At 45.3% G+C, this 19,420-nt stretch overlaps 1 protein-coding gene across 1 annotated transcript; it reads right to left on the bottom strand.

Annotated features, from left to right (window-relative positions):
- Positions 1 to 1,613: 1,613 nt before the first annotated feature.
- Positions 1,614 to 19,172, bottom strand: LOC142748439 (acetylcholine receptor subunit epsilon-like). Its single transcript, XM_075855538.1, has 13 exons — positions 19,140 to 19,172; positions 18,876 to 18,898; positions 17,151 to 17,274; positions 17,022 to 17,066; positions 15,985 to 16,094; positions 15,733 to 15,888; positions 15,298 to 15,401; positions 14,643 to 14,843; positions 12,934 to 13,048; positions 12,740 to 12,854; positions 10,240 to 10,429; positions 5,280 to 5,386; positions 1,614 to 1,837 (listed from the first exon to the last, which is right to left on the bottom strand). Exons 1-13 carry the CDS (start codon positions 19,170 to 19,172, stop codon positions 1,673 to 1,675), a joined length of 1,488 nt encoding a protein of 495 aa, XP_075711653.1. The 3' UTR covers positions 1,614 to 1,672.
- Positions 19,173 to 19,420: the final 248 nt, after the last annotated feature.

The raw sequence follows: 19,420 nt of genomic DNA, 5'->3' as shown, positions 1-19,420 counted from the left end.
CCAATGAGAGAACCCTTTATTTAACCTCTTCATGGCCACAAGTCATTTGGTTCCTGGTAACATATTTCATGAAGTGCCATCAGGTCATCTTCTGGCCAGCATAGTGTTTCTGAAGAATGTTCTCCCTTCTGTTTGGGTCTTCTGAATGGTGTGGGTGTCAGACATGGAGTAGAGCTCATCCTCTGTGGCTCAACGATTACGTTCCTGGGTCCCTATCGGAAGTCACCAGAGTCAGACCCTCCTGGGCCTCTCGCTCTGTTGTCACTTTTTCCATAGGGACTGAAGCTTTACATTCAAAGATTAGACTTGAGAATTCGATGGAAAGTTATTCGAGACCATTAGTTTCTCATTTCACCATCTGGTCTACGGAGCAGAAGCCAACCCATAAGATAAAAAGCAAGGGATAGTCCAAGACGGAGACGGGACATACTAAGACAAGACTTCAAGTGGTGAAGGTAATGCATGAATTAAATACAAAATTATGAACCTTCTCGAGACCTTAAAGGGATTCTCAGCTTTGGACAATCCCTACTTGATGGACGGATCTCTTGACAATAAGATGATCACTAAGTGCCCCCCCAGTGATCAACTGTAATCTGTGGGGAAATCTTCCAGTAAATGTTTAATTTCCCTGCAGCACCACCACAGGAGAAATTAAGCATTACACAGTGTCCATTCAGTTCAATGTGTTACATGAAGGACGTGTCCTCCAGAGCGAGAGACGCTCTTCATAACTAATCTCTACTCGATACTGAACATAGGACCCCCTATTAACTTAGGATTCACTAATGCGGTCTATGATAATGGGTTTTCTAAACTGGTGAACACCTTTAAGCCGTCCAGAATATTTGATAAAGGCTACCACATCAAAATGTTTTTGATGTTTTTGGATTTTGTGGTTCTTCATTGGTGACTATTGGTTGCTCCTGTATCTACAATGAGTATTGACACTTTGGTTCTTGTAGGGCACAGTAGACCACCTATGATGGGCCGTACAATCCGAGGCGTTGTGGGAGTGGTCAAGCAAAACTACTGGTTGTCCATTAGCTAACCGTCATTTTTCAGTTTTCATTCACCATCATTTTTAAAATCCCTGCTTGTTGTCATTGAATGAAAACGGAGACCACCCTGTTCACAGCTGAGGGTTTGTTGCAGTTGTATCTAGCCTAAGCAGCCCCCTGTGAACTCAGCACATCAGCTGCACACATGTCTCCCCTGTCGTGATCGCGTGTCACAATATATCCGTCAGGAGTCTGGACTGTTTAGTTCACAGAGGATTGTTCAGACTGGATGCACTTGTAACAAACGCTCATTATATTTTATTTAAAGGGACACACACACAATTATTACTTAGAATTTTTAAAAAAACTTGCCAGAATGGAAAGGAGTAAAACATCCAGAAATTTCCTACAAAGCCAATGATGACAGAATTATGTGGAATTAACAACTATATATGAGAGGTAAAGGACAGAGGGAATGGATGGAATTTTTATTTATTGTATTTTTAACTTAGGTCACATTGAATACAATATGATGGCGCCCATCCAGACGGACAGCGCAGGTGGGTGACGGTTCCAGGCTTGCATTGTCAGTCACCCAGATGTCCCGGAGTTCACTCGCTCACCCTCAGTAACACCCATAGGCAGAGGATCCGGATCCCCAGCTTCCCAGATTATGGCTCATAGAGACGGTCGTCACCGGAAAAAGGACGATCTGGCGCACTATTAAAATGTCCCATAATGAAAATAGCAAGAGTTCCCACCACAAACAGTGGCAGGGCCACCCAAAAACATAGAACGTCCAACACCTTCCCAATCGTCACCCAATTTTCCATTTCCTGCAACATAAAAAAAAAATTATATTAAAAATTCAATCCATTCATGAGGAATAATAGACGTTCAACTATATGTCACAGGCAGCGGGCACAATGCTGGAATCTGAACAGATAAGTGATGACTAGAACAACATTATTAACTAATCGACTAGCCCACCAGGGATATTATTATTACTTCCCTACTAGACCACCAGAGATATTATCACCAGCCCACCAGGGATATTAAAATTACTTCTCTACTAGACCACCACAGTTATTATCATTTACCCACCAGATCACCAGGGATGTTATTACTTACCTAACAGACCACCAGGGACATTACGAATTAAGCCACTAGACTACCGGAGACAATATTGGCTAACCCACAAGACCACAATATATATTATTTACCCACCACATCACCAGTGATATTATGACTTAAGCCCCTAGACCATCATCAATATACAGTAGAACACTTGGCAATATTGGCTAATCTACAAGACCACCATAGATATTATTGACCCACCAGACCACTAGGAACATTATGAATTAGGCCACTAGACCAATAGAGATATTAGACTCACTAGACCACCAGAGATGTTATTTATACACCAGACCACCAGGGACATCTCTAGACCATCACCAATATTAATTACTAACACACTACAGCACTAGACAATATTGGCTAATCCACAAAATCGCCAAAGATATTATTGACCCACTAGACCACCAGGGACATTATGAATTAAACCCTTAGACCAGTGGTTCCAAAACTTTCTGCGGCCGGGATCCACTTTTGTCTGGGACTACCGTACTTAGCCCTATTTAGTCTAATGTTTGTCAACATCATTCGTAGTTAGATGCTCCATTTGAAAAACATGTCGCTGCAACATTGAAAATAACAATAATTGTGCGGGTCGCGGAAGGGGCGGGCTAAAGGTATCCTGCTGAAGTACGTCGCTGAGGTCCGACTATGGTCGCTGATGGTGGGTCATGTGACCCGACCAGTCCATCATTGGCCATCAGAGGCGTAGCTAGGGGTTTAGCACATGAGTGGGGGGGCGAAACACATCTGAGTGGCCACCAACCCAGTGGGCCCCCACACAGTATAATTCCCACTTCATGTCCCCACAACAGTATAATACCCTTATAGTTTCCCCCACACAATATAATGCCCCTATAGCTGCCCCACACAGTATAATGCTCACATAGTGCCTGCCCACACATTATAATGACCCTATAGTGCTCCCTACACAGTATAATGCCTCTAAGGCTGTCTCCCTCACAGTATAATGCCCAATAGCTGCCCTACACAATGTAATGACCCCTTTGTGCCACCAACCAGTATAAGGACCCTATAGTGCCCCCACAGTATAATGCCCCCCATCGCTGTATCCACACAGGATAATGCACCTATAGTGCCTAACCATGCAGTATAATACCCCTATATCTGCCCACATGGGATAATACCCCTATAGCTGCCCCCACACAGCATAATGACCCCTTAGTGTCCCCCACACAGTATAATACCCTTATAGTTACCCCCAAACAGTATAATGCCCTTATAGCTGCCCCACACAGAATAATGTCCCCACAGCTGCCCCCACACAGTATATTGGCCGATATTGGCTGCCCTCTCCATACCCAGTATAATGCCCCAGAGTGCCAAATAGAAATATAATAAAATAATTACTTACCTATCCCTGTTCCCACGACGAGTGGAGGAGATCCTTCTCCTCCTTGGTCTGTGCAATGAGTGACTCAGCACAGACAGGCGCGATGACGTCACTACATCGCGCCTTTCTGTGCCGAGCCACTCACTGCTCACCGCATAGTGAATGATGGAGAAAGGAACAGTCAGCCTCTTGCACCAGCATTTAATTCAACTGTATCTGCATCAGGAAGCAGACATAAGCGGGACATCGGTGAGTGGCTTGCAAGCCCCTCCCCCGGAGGTCTTCACATGACCCCCCCCCCCCAGGGGGTCGTGACCCACAGTTTGGAAAACGCTGCCCTATACCATCATCAGTATACAGTAGAACACTGGACAATATTGGCTAATCCACAAGACCATCAAATATATTTTTGACCCACCAGACCTCCAGGGATATTATGAATTAAGATGGTAATCTACCACATATGTCATTGACTTACCCCTTAGAAAGCAGTGATATTGTTTTTTCAACAATCTACCAGGGATATTTTAAAATAAACCATTAGACCACCAAAAGCACTACTGACTAACCCACTAGACCAGCAGGGATATTATTATTCACCCATTAGACCACCAGGGAAATTATGAATTAAGATGCTAGATTAACACATATTAACTATTATTAACTAACCCATTAGACCACCATAAGTATTTATCCCCCAGACCACCATGGATATTATTAAATAAGCCAATATATCATCACAGACATTACTGACTAACCCACTAGACCACCTGGGATATTATTATTTACCCACGAGACCACCAGAGATAGTATAAATGAAAGCACTCAACTACCATATATAGTTTTGGTCAACCAATTAGGCCACCAGTGATATTAGTATTTATCCACTAGACCACCATGGATATTATTAGTCACTAGACCACCGCAGACATTACTGACTATCTGACTAGACCACCTGGGATATTATTATTCACCCACCAGAGATAGTATAAATTAAAGCACTCGGCTGCCACAGATATTATTAGCCAACCCACAAGACCACCAGGGATAATATTATTCACCCACTTAACCCACAGATATTCTGAATTAAGCCCTTAGACCACCAGATATATTGACTAACCCAGTTACTACCTGGGATCATTATGTTTAATCCTTTGTATAACTAGGATTACTATTTGATAAATCACCGGGCCACAAAGAATACTATCTACTAAATCTACTGGGCCACCGTGGTTATTATTAACTAACTAGGTCACCAGAATCGGCCTGTGTGTCCCATCCTGCGAAGTGCCAGTCAGGAGAACATTGATGTCTGCACATGGCTCCCTGGCCATACATAATGCATGTATGCACTAGATCAACAAGAAAATCAATTACTAAGCCACTAGACCACCAGGGATATCATTACACTACTGGCTTACCAGGCATGGACTCTAAACCGGAGGACCATCAGGGAAGGGCGTGAAGCCCCGGACAATCAAGGTAGGACAGAGAGCATCATCATACATGTACATTAAATAACTGGGCAGCTTCCACTTAATTACAAGGCCACCAGGGACATTACAGGGACTCAGCTCTGCTCAAAACGGATGAACTCTCATTGACACAAATGGTAGAAAAATACAGTAGAGACAGCTCAACAGAGAAACATGGACTCCAGTGGTCTGTAGCTTGCTGATGACAGGTCAACAGTGAAGGGGAAGACTCAGGTGACTTCTGCCTGAACTTCTTTGGCACCAAGCTCTGCCATAAGTATATTGCACTGTCTCAGTCAACACGAGGACACTCACGGCACCAGTGGCATTCTGCTCCTTCGTACTGGCTGTGATGAAATTACAGGCATCCACGCAGTCCTTGATTTCTGGGGCACATTGGGCCAAGTTTCGATATAAAGTGGTTTTTACATCCACATCAAATCGATGAACTGGAATGAGAGATGGATGTGATATGTTAGTATTGGGCTTTGTTTATTTCTTATGCTACTCCTGTAGGACATATTACCCCCATTGTGGGTGCTAACATAATATTTTATGTTGTTTTTACATAATCCATCTGTATTATTACGTCTACTATGTCATTATGGGACATTAAGTGGGCCATATTATACCCCATAAAGATGTAAAGCGACCTCTTTGCAACCTGCTCATACTGTTCCTACTGATACTTGTCAGTTAGAGGCTCCTCATCACTGTGTTTATTGCTCATCCTGAACCTGTGGTCCTTGCTCATCCTGAGCCTCCTCATCTCTGTGGTTCTTGCTCATCCTGAGCCTCCTCATCTCTGTGGTTCTTGCTTATCCGGAGCCTATGAGTCTAATAGTCTAGTCATCACTGTGGTCCTTGCTCATCCTGAGTCTACTCATCACTGTAGTCCTTGCTCATCCTTAGTTTATTCATCACGGTGGTCCTTGCACATCCTAAGCCTACTCATCACTGTGGTCTTTGCTCATCCTAAACCTACTCATCACTGTGGTCCTTGCTCATCCTGAGTCTACTCATCACTGTAGTCCTTGCTCATCCTTAGTTTATTCATCACTGTGGTCTTTGCTCATCCTGAGCCTTCTCATCACTGTAATCCTTGCTAATCCTAAACCTACTCATCACTGTGGTCTTTGCTCATCCTAAACCTACTCATCACTGTGATCTTTGCTCATCCTAGTCTTTGCTCATCCTAAGCCTACTCATCAGTGTGGTCTTTGCCCATCCTAAGCCTACTCATCACTGTAGTCTTTGCTCATCCTAAGCCTACATATCACTATAGTCAGTGGCGTAACTAGCGCTATAGCAGCCGTAGCGGCTACTACGGGGCCCGCAGCATGAGGGGGCCCATGCCGCCCGCCAGCACGGCCCCCCCATGGCCGAAGGCTCCGCTAGCAGCCGCTATGGCTGCTACAGCGCGACGCCACTGAAGGGGTTGTTCCTACAAAAAACATGCATCCCCTATCCATGGGATAGGGGATACATGTGCGATCGCTGGGACGCCAGCGATAAGGAGAACAGGGGACCGAAAGCCCCCCGAAGTTCTCCATAACAAACCAGGGTCTGTCGGCAGCTCCATAGAAATGAATTGTGCACCGGTCGCGCTTGTGCGCATGCGTGACCAGCGCTCCTTTCATTTTTATTGAACTGCGCAGACGCCGGAAGTCCGAGGTTCGTCATGGAGAACTTCGGGGGACTTTCAGTCCCCTGTTCTCCTTATCGCTGCCAGCGATCACACATGTATCCCCTATCCTGTGGATAGGGTATACATCTCTATTGTAGGACAAACTATAGGCCGTTTTTTTTTGGGGGGGGGGGAGGGTTGGGGGCTGCATGTCATTACCTACAGGGGGGGGTTTAGGGCTGTATGGCATTATCTACAGGGGGGCTGTGTGGCATTGTCTACAGGGGGCTGTATGGCATTATCTACAGGGGGGCTGTGTGGCATTATCTACAGGGGGGCTGTATGGCGTTATCTACAGGGGGGCTGTATGGCGTTATCTACAGGGGGGCTGTATGGCGTTATCTACAGGGGGGCTGTATGGCGTTATCTACAGGGGGGCTGTATGGCATTATCTACAGGGGGGCTGTATGGCATTATCTACAGGGGGGCTGTGTGGCATTATCTACAGGGGGGCTGTGTGGCATTATCTACAGGGGGGACTGTGTGGCATTATCTACAGGGGGGCTGTATGGCGTTATCTACAGGGGGGCTGTATGGCGTTATCTACAGGGGGGCTGTATGTGGCGTTATCTACAGGGAGGGCTGTATGGCGTTATCTACGGGGGGACTGTAAGGCGTTATCTACAGGGGGGGCTGTATGGCATTATCTACAGGGGGGCTGTATGACGTTATCTACAGGGGGGACTGTGTGGCATTATCTACAGGGGCGCTGTATGGCATTATCTACAGGGGGGCTGTATGGCATTATCTACAGGGGGGCTGTATGGCATTATCTACAGGGGGCTGTATGGCATTATCTACAGGGGCGCTGTATGGCATTATCTACAGGGGGGCTGTATGGTGTTATCTACAGGGGGGCTGTATGGCATTATCTACAGGGGGGACTGTGTGGCATTATCTACAGGGGGGCTGTATGGCATTATCTACAGGGGGGACTGTGTGGCACTATCTACAGGGGGGCTGTATGGCATTATCTACAGGGGGGCTGTATGGCGTTATCTACAGGGGGGCTGTGTGGCATTATCTACAGGGGGGACTGTATGGCATTATCTACAGGGGGGCTGTATGGCATTATCTACAGGGGGGCTGTATGGCGTTATCTACAGGGGGGCTGTATGGCGTTATCTACAGGGGGGCTGTATGGCATTATCTACAGGGGGGCTGTATGGCATTATCTACAGGGGGGCTGTATGGCATTATCTACAGGGGGGCTGTATGGCATTATCTACAGGGGGGCTGTATGGCGTTATCTACAGGGGGGCTGTATGGCGTTATCTACAGGGGGGCTGTATGGCGTTATCTACAGGGGGGCTGTATGGCATTATCTACAGGGGGGCTGTATGGCGTTATCTACAGGGGGGCTGTATGGCATTATCTACAAAGGGGCTGTATGGCGTTATCTACAGGGGGGCTGTATGGCATTATCTACAAAGGGGCTGTATGGCGTTATCTACAGGGGGGCTGTATGGCATTATCTCCAGGGGGCTGTATGGCATTATCTACAGGGGGGCTGTATGGCATTATCTACAGGGGGGCTGTATGGCGTTATCTACAGGGGGGCTGTATGGCATTATCTACAGGGGGGCTGTATGGCGTTATCTACAGAGGGCTGTATGGCATTATCTACAGGGGGAGGGCTGTATGGCGTTATCTACAGAGGGCTGTATGGCATTATCTACAGGGGGAGGGCTGTATGGCGTTATCTAGAGGGGGGCTGTATGGCATTATCTACAGGGGGGCTGTATGGCATTATCTACAGGGGGGGCTGTATGGCATTATCTACAGGGGGGCTGTATGGCATTATCTACAGGGGGGCTGTATGGCGTTATCTACAGGGGGGCTGTATGGCGTTATCTACAGGGGGGCTGTATGGCGTTATCTACAGGGGGGCTGTATGGCATTATCTACAGGGGGGCTGTATGGCATTATCTACAGGGGGGCTGTGTGGCATTATCTACAAAGGGGCTGTATGGCGTTATCTACAGGGGGGCTGTGTGGCATTATCTCCAGGGGGCTGTATGGCATTATCTACAGGGGGGCTGTATGGCATTATCTACAGGGGGGCTGTATGGCGTTATCTACAGGGGGGCTGTATGGAATTATCTACAGGGGGCTGTATGGCATTATCTACAGGGGGAGGGCTGTATGGCGTTATCTAGAGGGGGGCTGTATGGCATTATCTACAGGGGGGCTGTATGGCGTTATCTACAGGGGGCTGTATGGCATTATCTACAGGGGGAGGGCTGTATGGCGTTATCTAGAGGGGGGCTGTATGGCATTATCTACAGGGGGGCTGTATGGCGCTATCTACAGGGGGCTGTATGGCGTTATCTACAGGGGGCTGTATGGTGTTATCTACAGGGGGGGCTGTATGGCGTTATCTACAGGGGGGCTGTATGGTGTTATCTACAGGGGGGGCTGTATGGCGTTATCTACAGGGGGGCTGTATGGCGTTATCTACAGAGGGGACTGTATGGCGTTATCTACAGGGGGCTGTATAGCGTTATCTACAGGGGGGCTGTATAGCGTTATCTACAGGGGGAGGGCTGTATGGCGTTATCTACAGGGGGCTGTATGGCGTTATCTACAGGGGGAGGGCTGTATGGTGTTATCTACAGGGGGGCTGTATGACGTTATCTACAGGGGGGCTGTATGACGTTATCTACAGGGGGGCTGTATGGCGTTATCTACAGGGGGCTGTATGGCGTTATCTACAGGGGGAGGGCTGTCTGGTGTTATCTACAGGGGGGCTGTATGGCGTTATCTACAGGGGGGCTGTATGGTGCTATCTATAGGGAGTGCTGTGTTGCGGAATACCCAGGGGAGGGGGGCCCCAGTCAAAAGTTTGCTATGGGGCCCAGTTTTTCCTAGTTACGCCCCTGACTATAGTCTTTGCTTATCCTAAGCCTACTCATCACTGTGGTCTTTCCTCATCCTGAGCCTACTCATCACTGTGGTCTTTCCTCATCCTGAGCCTACTCATCACTGTGGTCTTTCCTCATCCTGAGCCTACTCATCACTGTGGTCTTTCCTCATCCTGAGCCTACTCATCACTGTGGTCTTTGCTTATCCTAAGCCTACTCATCACTGTGGTCTTTGCTTATCCTAAGCCTACTCATCACTGTGGTCTTTGCTCATCCTAAGCCTACTCTTCACTGTGGTCTTTGATTATCCTAAACCTACTCATCACGGTGGTCTTTCCTCATCCTAAGCCTACTCATCACTGTGGTCTTTCCTCATCCTGAGCCTACTCATCACTGTGGTCTTTCCTCATCCTAAGCCTACTCATCACTGTGGTCTTTGCTTATCCTGAGCCTACTCATCACTGTGGTCTTTCCTCATCCTAAGCCTACTCATCACTGTGGTCTTTGCTCATCCTGAGCCTACTCATCACTGTGGTCCTTGCTCTTTCTAGGACTCCTCATCACCACGTCATTACTGCCTCATCCTGAGCATCATAATCACTGTGTCCCTTTCTCAATTCTAAGCCTCCTCATCACTGTGGTCTGATCCTACTCATCTGTGACCTTGGCTCATCTCCTGACCTCTGTGGCCTCTTTTCGTCTTGTGACTTCTCACCTTTGTGGTCCCTGCTCATCCCATGCCTGTCTCTTTGCCTTTCAAACATCAACTCGCTTCGAGGTTTCTTCAGAATATATTCCTCAGCCTTTAACATGATTCCTAGAGAGCTCCTTCTTCTCTCTCGTGTTGTCTCCCCCGCCTCCTCACATGGCTCTATCTCCATGTGCAAGTAACGTGGTACCACCTCCAAAAGCATCTGATGTATAAACAAAAAACATATTTACTGTAGACTTAATATATACAGAATATACAGTACATCATATATATGTTCTCTCATCCAGGATCTTGTGTCTGGATGCCCAGTTTTGGTCACAAAAATTGTATGTAAATCAATATTTTGGGTAAAGTCCAATTCCTCTTTGTTGCATCAATGTGGGCTACTTGGCTTCTCCTTAGCTCTGCTTCATTATGGGACAGTTATGATCAGTGACTCCAGCTCAGCTGCATTGTCTGTTGGAGTCTATGGTAGTCCGGCTATTTTAAGCTTTGCTCTATTAGGATACAGCAATGTTTAGTGACTCCAGTCTAGCTGCATTGTCTATTGGAGTCCAAGGTAGTCTGAAATCCACCTTTTATCTCATCAGAATCTCAAGCTGCTGCAACGTCCCTCTTTCATGCTTTACACTGCAGCTCTCCTTATTCACATTGTTCAGCCCCCACAAGTTCGATGGGGGCTTCAAGGGAGGGCTGAGTTTTATCTGGACAGAATAATAATAAACTGAAGCAACTGAGTAAGAAAATAATATGATTACTAGGGATCTATTCTGATATGTGGACACATATTTCGAGTCTTGGGTACATGGGGGGAAATTTGCCACCAGAGGGGTCTTACATTTGCCTCCTCTGGATCAACACAATAAGAGAATAATTGGTTGAACTTGATAGGCCTCATAGGTTCGTCTTCAAAATACCCCATCATATCTCTGGTTGGACAATATTTTATGGGTTTTTTGTCGTCCTACTTTATGACTTGATAGAGTAAATTAAGATGGCAGAAGATAGTCCCTTCTGGGACCAGACAGGAAATTGGCTTATATATACTATATAGCCAAAGTATGTGGACCCCTGGCCATCACAATTATATGAGTTTGTTGGACATTCCATTCCAAAACCATGGGTTCCAGACCATTTCCTTCCTTCACCGAATGATACACTAAGCCTTATACATTCTGGTGGGTAGTGTTCTCCTGGCATCCTCCACACCCAGATTCCTCCATCGGACTGCCAGATAGTGAGACATGATTCATTACTCCAGAGAACACACAGATATAGAGTCCAGTGACGACGTGCTTTACGCCACTCCAGCTGCCGATTGGTATTGTGTCTGGTGCTGATGTCAGTTCCAGAGGCAGTTTGGGAACTTTGGATATCTGTACTGAATGATACAACCGATTTCTACACGCCACGCTCTTCTGCACATGGTGGCCCTGCTCTGTGAGTTTGCATGATCTACCATCCTGTGGCTGAGCTGTTGATGCTTCCACGTCACAATAATAACACTTACAGGTGACAAATTTTGGGCAATAACGTGATGTGAATGGGGCCTTACAGCTGACCGGAGCAGATCTAGCAGGTAATAATAACAATTACAGGTGACCAGGTCAGATTCAATAGCTAATAATAACACTTACAGGTGACCAGGCAAATCTAGCAGATAATAAAACTTACAGCTGACCAGAGCAGATCTAGCAGATAATAATAGCACTTACAGGTGATCAGGCAGATCTACCAGATAATAATAGCACTTACAGGTGACTGGGGCAGATCTAGCAGATAATAATTACACTTACAGGTGACCGGGGAAGATCTAGAAGATAATAACACTTACAGGTGACCAGGGCAAATCCATCAAATAATAACAACACTTACAGGTGACTGGGACAGATCTAGCAGAAAATAATAGCACTTACAGGTGACCAGGGCAAATCCAGCCGATAATAACAACACTTACAGGTAACTGGGACAGATCTAGTAGATAATAATAACACTTACAGGTGACCTGGGCAGATATAGCAGACAATAATAATACTTACAGGTGACCAGGGCAGATCTAGCAGATAAAAATAACACAGGTTACCGTCTCAGATCTACCAGATGATAATAACACTTACAGGTTACCGGGGCAGATCTAGCTGATAATTATAGCACTTACAGGTTGACCGGGGCAGATCTAGCAGATAATAATAACAACACTTAAACGGGACCAGGGCAGATCTAGCAGATAATGCACTTTCAGCTGACCGGGCAGATCTAGCAGATCAGAAATTTCACTAACTTGTGGCTAAGGGGGCCTCCTATTAGAGTGACACATGTAAATACCCATACTGCTAGCAATGTTTGTCTATGGAGGTTACATGGCGGTGTGCTTGATTTTAAAACACCTGAACTCATGGGGGGGGGGGAGCTCAAACTTTTGACCATATAGTATAGCTATGAGACTTTTGTGTAAGTAGGAAGTAATCACAGAAAGTGGGTATCAATACTTTTATATTATTGAGGCGCTCACTCGTTTCACGCTGGCAGTCAGGTTGTGGGTACTTGGTGTCCGTAGGGATATGTTGAGGACGATGACACAGCTGAGAACGATGAGTGTTGATACGAGCATAACGAAGATCAGGTATCTGGAATATAAATGTTGCCTTATCGTCCACTGCAATCACAGAGTTTCTAACAATTTTGGTGTATGACAATGTCACCTACTTGCCGATGAGCGGGACACTGAGCGATGTCTCTGGGACACTCTGAGCAATGAGGAACAAAAACACAGTCTGGGCCAGGAGAACTGAGATGGACACTGTACACTTCTGACCTCCAGCTGGACAAGAAAGGGTGTGGAGACAATAGGAGCAGAATTATATACAATCAGTTTGGATAAAGGGTTTGAACCGCAATTCCACCGGTATGGATGGAACCGCCATCCGTCTAGAGGTCGAATTATGATGAATAGTCTAAAAAACACCCACCAATGCCCTTCGTATCTCCAAAACATTAAGATGCCACCTTGGAACTTCAGTAGGTGTTCAGATGTTCTGCCCAGACTAGGAGACCTTCAAAGGAACCTCAGGGGCGGACATATAGCTGCACAGGGGCCACAAGGGGAAAGGGGGTCACTCTGACCCCAGGGTGGTTTTTTAATCCATTCTCTATAGTATCCTTACTCTATTGTACCCTCTTTCTGCTGACATGCTCCACCTTTCATAGATTAGGAAGACCATGGGTCCTCTTACACGACCCGACATGGGCCGTGTAATCGAGCGCCGATCAACGATACACCTCGTTGATCGTCGCTCGTTTGCTCCTTTCACAGGGATCGCTCGTCCTCATACAGTTCCATCATGTCGGCAGCACATCTGTTTACACCGGGAGATGTCCTGCCGACAACAAAATAGTTTCGGCTGCCTCTATGATTGGCTATGCTTTTCTGTGATTGGCTGATATCTGATGCTACAGGATGTCAGTGTCTGAGCAGGCGACAGCGATAGATGAAGGAGCAAGAGGAAGGAATCCTGTTAACTCCTTCACTGCCCTACATCACCAGGGATTATTTCATTACTAGCCCACCAGGGATGTTATCATTACCCCCATTACTACCATAGACCAACAGGGATGTTATTAACCCATACCCTGCTCTCGATTACCAGGGATAACTTCATTAATCCCCTTACTGCTCTAGCCCACCAGGGATGTTATCAGTAACCCCTTCACTACACTAGCCCACCAAGGATGTTATTTTCAACCCCACTCACTGCCTATACCACCATGGATGTTATTAGTAACCCCTAGACTGTTCTAGATTACCAGGGATAACTTCATTAATCCCCTCACTGCCCTAGCCCACCAGGTATGTTATCCTGAACCCCTTCACTGCCCTATACCACTAGGGATTGTATTATTAACCTTTTCACTGCCGTAGATCAGAGAGATGTATCCGTAAACCCCTTTGCTGCCCTAGAAAACCAGGGATATTATCAATAATCCTGTCACTAATGTAGACTACTTGAGATGCCATCATTAACCCCTTTATTGTCATAGTCTACCAGTGATGTTATCATGAATCCTTAACTAACCTAGACCACCAGTTGTGTTTCCATTTACCCTTTTATTGACGTAGACCACCATAAACCCTTTCAATACCCTAGTTGTTGCTCATCGCCGGAGGAAAAATTGGTTTTCAGGAGAGATAATAGCAAAAAATATTATTTTTATAGTCATTACTCAATGGAAATATGAGAAGATGTAAATTGCAGGTATGCTGACAGTAGATAACCCATAAACTGTTGCACAGGGGCCGTCAGTTTTTTATGTCTGCCCCTGCCTCATCTGAAACGTTACCCAACTGACGGCTGATGGTGTTATTATCGCTGGAATTGCTTTTCAGATTATCGGTGATTGTAATGGGTCCACCTCACCTTTAGCTGGAAGGAAGTACACCAGCACAGCCAGGGATGATATAAGGACACAAGGCACAATGACATTGATGATGTAGAACAAAGGTTTTCGCTGGATAATCAAGGAGAAGCGTATTTCTTGGTACTCCAGATCTTCGGAAGTATAAGACTTGTTTATAACCTTCTTTGCTGGACGGTGCCGTATTGCCCACTCTCCGTTCTCTAAAAACAGCACAAGGTAAGGATGAAGGAGAACGAACTTACTGATCAGGATGACAATGTGTGGTCTCATGAGGTCGTTTGTATACATCCCACTTTATAACATGGACTATTTCTGTAATAGGGCTAATAAAATTCTGTAGGATGCATACTAAGGGACATTTAGATATGTGAAAGAAACCTTGTTCTTGCACCAATATGCAAAGGGTCACTTCTTATGACATCACAAAAGATAAGGCTTAGAGGCATTGGTGACCATAGCGTCATTTTAGGGTCAACCCTTTGGGATGGCTCCTACTCTTTGGGAGAAACCATGGCCGAGATCATCCACAGGCCATCAGATGCTTCATGTAATAGGTTAGCTGCGGAGGTCAACTGGTGAAACCAGTGTAAGAGTCAAAACATTGATATATTAAAGCAGCCATACTTGAAGAAGATCAAGTCTTAAAGGGATCACCTGTAAATGCCTCCGGGTCGATGTCCACCCACTCTATCTTCTCCTGTGAGTCATCATCGAGAGCTAACTGCAGGTCAACCTCCTTCGCATTGTAGGTTTTGGACCTGCAAGAAGAGACTCAATAATCATGAATCCATATTTCGAAAGTCTATTTATAAAAGGATCATATAATAAATGGAAAAACACACAAAATATGGGCTCTACAGTCCTTGACAAATATTCCAGTTCTTTAAAAGTATGTTCAGAAGATGCCCCCGTTCTCGGAGGTCTCTTCTAATGTGTGTGGTCCTCTTCTACAATGATCTTTTCAAGTCTAGTCAACCATATATACATCCAACTTCGGAAAGAGTGCCAACCTATATGAGAGGACTGCTGATGTTGTATCTGCTCTTGTTATGATGGCAAGGATATTGAGAGTCATATAGATTTCCTCACCTGAACACCAGGGAGCAGTTTTGCCAATCAAACGGGAAGTAAGTCACGTCAACGCTGCATGTACTCCTGAAGATGGCTGGTGGAAGCCAGTACATGTACCCACTGCTGTACACTAGCACATTGGCATAGTACGCCACGTCAAACTGACCATCAATACTAAAAGAAAACAAGATTTAGAATGGGTAGCCCGGTAATCTGTGGAAGTTCTAAATTCCCTAATGATGGAGGACAAATTCATATATCTTTACGTACTTGTTCTCCAGGACTATATCCGGAAGCCATACCATGTGATGTGGAACGCGTACCACATTCATGCCGCCGTAGTCCGATTCATTCCAGGTCAGTCTGTAATCGTCCCATGTCTTTAAGAGATTAATTCGAAAATGTCAAGATTTACAAGGGTGAGGATACGATGTACAGGAGCCCAGATCTCAGCTACCTGAACCATTGTCAGTATGACCTGGGAAGATAAGGGTGGGGGTTGTCCCCTATAGGCTTTTATGGCATATCAACTCCACTAAAAAAGTCTGAGTTTGCGAAAAGTGTTGCCCCAGAGACATAACTATAAGCCCCTGGGCTCCAATGAAAAATCTGTATTAGGGCCCCCCTCCTACAATGTGCCATGTTTAATCCTTAAGTCTCCTAATATGGCCAATTGGCACCATAGCCTGGATACTACTGCTGCCATCTACAACCTATACGTTGCCTGTTACCCATTCCCAGTAAGGACATGGGCGTGCATGTGCAGTTACTTTCCATTGAAGTAAATGTCGGGAATAGGAAACGGGCTGTCCTGTTCTTGGGATCGGTGGGGCTGCCAGTGGTCGGACGCTCGTGATCACAACTTTATGGTATATCTTACCAATATGCCCTAACGCGATGAAAAAAAAGAGGTTAAAAAATGAACATGGTGACAAATGACCTCTTCACGTGGCTCCCAAACAGGAGAACATCGTAAGGAATAATATAAGATGATAAACTTCCTTTAATCTGTTTCATTATGAAATATTTTGGATTATTGTATGGCTGAAGAAAATTCTAAAAAACTCACTTGTGAGGGTAAAGTTGGAAAAGAACAAGAGGTAGGAAGAAAGCCCAACATAAAAATGTTCTTCTGCTGCCAGACTTCCATGTTATATTGCCGGGTAATTCAGAATTTTACTGTATAGATCATTATCATGATATTTTTATTACAAATTTGAGATTTAGGGATAAAAAAAAACCAAGCAAGACCAGAGGGAAACGCGGTCCGTTTTGGATAGGTTTCAGCAGCTGCATATATAACTCACAATTAATATCCACACGTTCGTCGTCAGGGTTTCTTCTCGTTCTTTCTGTCAAAAGGAAATGGGTAATGACTAAGAGTTACGCCATGTGATGGGTCCAGACTTCATGGATTATTCATGGAAAACACTTACCAGAGAGATGAGGTTGGTCAACGTGAGTTTCAGCTTTACTTCGATGATGTCGTTGATGGACTTCGCTGGACGAGATTGTTTATCGTAGTTGGAGAAGAGGTCCTCTATCAGCCGGGCCTCCTCACTGGCCAAGGAATCTGGGACAAGATGAGAAGACAACATTTTCCAGTATTATTATAAATATTTCTTCTCCTATGACCTTGTATTCTTGTACTCTCCGTTCTGGCGATCGTTGGGATCGCAGCGGTCGTACCCACAATGATCTAGCATTTATCACCTATCCAGTGGATAGGTGATACTTGTTCTCACCAGAATGCCCCTCATCTGAATTAACCCCCTCCCGCATCATCACAAACATGTACATCCTGGAAAGGGTCCGCTTCCCTCATACCGACATACATGTACGTGAAGGCGATTGCGCGGGCACAGGAAAGGTGCCAGCACAATCACCCCGGGGTCCCGGATGTGACTGACACCTGGGGTCCCGCTGTAATGGCCAAGTTCAAAAATAACTTGGTCCAGGACATTTAACCCCTTAAATGCTGTGGTCAATATTGGATGTGACATTTAAGTGGTTTGGCAGAGAAAGGGGGCTCCCTCTTTCACGAATCGGAGGTAACCGGCCGCCAATGGTTTGCAATGCCAGCTGGGGGCCAGATGAAGGCACTAAGGCCTGCCATGGCTGGTGGAGTCCCCTAGTGGAACAAAAAAAAAAAAAAAACTACATCTAGTCTTGCAAAAACAAGCCCACATACGCCAACATCGATGGAAAATGAATAAAGTTCCGGTTCTTGGAATGCACCGACACAAAAACAAAGTGTTTTTATTGTGCAAAAGCAGTAAAACATAAAAACCCTATACATATGTGGTATTACCGTAAATCTACCGACCCGTAATTTAAAATGCTGCTAGTTCTTAGGCCAAAATAGGCCTAGTTGTTAAGAGGTTACTTTTGGGGTCTTGTCTGTGGCCTGAATTACTTTAAGGGTCTGGTTAAAACTTATTTTGGGGTCTGGTCTGGGGTTTGGTGTTTTCTACTTCTAGATAGTGTGTGTGATACCATTGTTAGGCCATGCTGGGAGTTCTACTTTCACAATAGTTGTGTTTTTTTTTTACCGCATCTTGGTCGGCAAATGAGCCCTCACCCTAACTTTTACATGGATCTCGGTGGGGCATTTAAAAGTTTGGTATGGAGCCCAGGACGCCCTGAGTGGAGATTCTCCTTTGGTCAACCAAGGGTTCAGAGTATCCCAACTACTAGATCTCTGATCGAGTAGTTATAATAGGGGTTGTCCATTATGGAAAGTATCCCACCGGAGGGACTTCTCTTTATTAGTTAGGTTCGGGAGCTCCATCAAGCGTGGTTCTTGGCTGGGTTGGACCACTGGTGTCCACTTAACAGCCACTTATTTCAATGGACATGGACATTGTGGGTCCTTCAGCCATAGTACCTGCTCCTAGAAGATCTTAGCAGCTTGTCTATGACCCTTGACCAAACTAGACCATTTCCTAAAGGAGAAGAAGAAAGACCACACTTTGGCGTTAAGGAAATATCCCCCCCCCCCCACATCGTGCACACAGAAGACAGTGACCAGGAAGACACGAGAGACATACAACATGCTGCCAGCTCTATAGATAGACAGACAGATAGAGTGGTGACTCACAGCTCAGAAGTGGAAGCAAGAAGAAAGCTCTCAACCCCCAACCCATGATTAGATTGTCAGCTTCACGCACAGCAATATGGAGATGTAGTGTAGAATAGAGACCAGGACTTGGAAAGTCGTTATTAACAGACAGGATATAGTGTTTCCCACAACAGAAAGAAAATAATCTCCTGTCCCTGAAGTCATTTCTCTTTAACGCCCCCTGACCCTCAATGCAATGCACAGCTGTCACCAGTGTCACTGCTAATGATCGGCCAGCCCCACTACATATATATATATATATATATATATATATATATATATATATATATATATATATATATATACATAGAAGTAGCAATATACATGATGTATTCATGTACATAGGGGGCAGGGTTATATTCTTGTATATAGGCGGCAGTATTATAGTAGTTATATTCTTGTATATAGGGGCAGTATTATAGTAGTTATATTCTTGTATATAGGCGGCAGTATTATAGTAGTTATATTCTTGTATATAGGCGGCAGTATTATAGTAGTTATATTCTTGTATATAGGGAGCAGTATTATAGTAGTTATATTCTTGTATATAGGGAGCAGTATTATAGTAGTTATATTCTTGTATAT

Source organism: Rhinoderma darwinii, chromosome 3, assembly GCF_050947455.1.
Source record: "Rhinoderma darwinii isolate aRhiDar2 chromosome 3, aRhiDar2.hap1, whole genome shotgun sequence".
Taxonomy (NCBI): domain Eukaryota; kingdom Metazoa; phylum Chordata; class Amphibia; order Anura; family Rhinodermatidae; genus Rhinoderma; species Rhinoderma darwinii.
The sequence above is the reverse complement of the archived record's forward strand: the minus strand, read 5'-3'. Positions and strand labels throughout refer to the sequence as shown.

What these genes read in the sequence shown, in the direction of transcription:
- LOC142748439 (XM_075855538.1), bottom strand. Translation starts at nt 19,172, where the DNA reads ATGAATACATCATGTATATTGCTACTTCTATGT. An exon ending in AACTGCTCCCTGGTGTTCAG is followed by an intron (nt 15,402 to 15,732) that starts GTGAGGAAATCT and finishes CTCTTCTTGCAG; the next exon opens with GTCCAAAACCTACAATGCGA. An exon ending in GTACTTCCTTCCAGCTAAAG is followed by an intron (nt 13,049 to 14,642) that starts GTGAGGTGGACC and finishes TTTCTTGTCCAG; the next exon opens with CTGGAGGTCAGAAGTGTACA.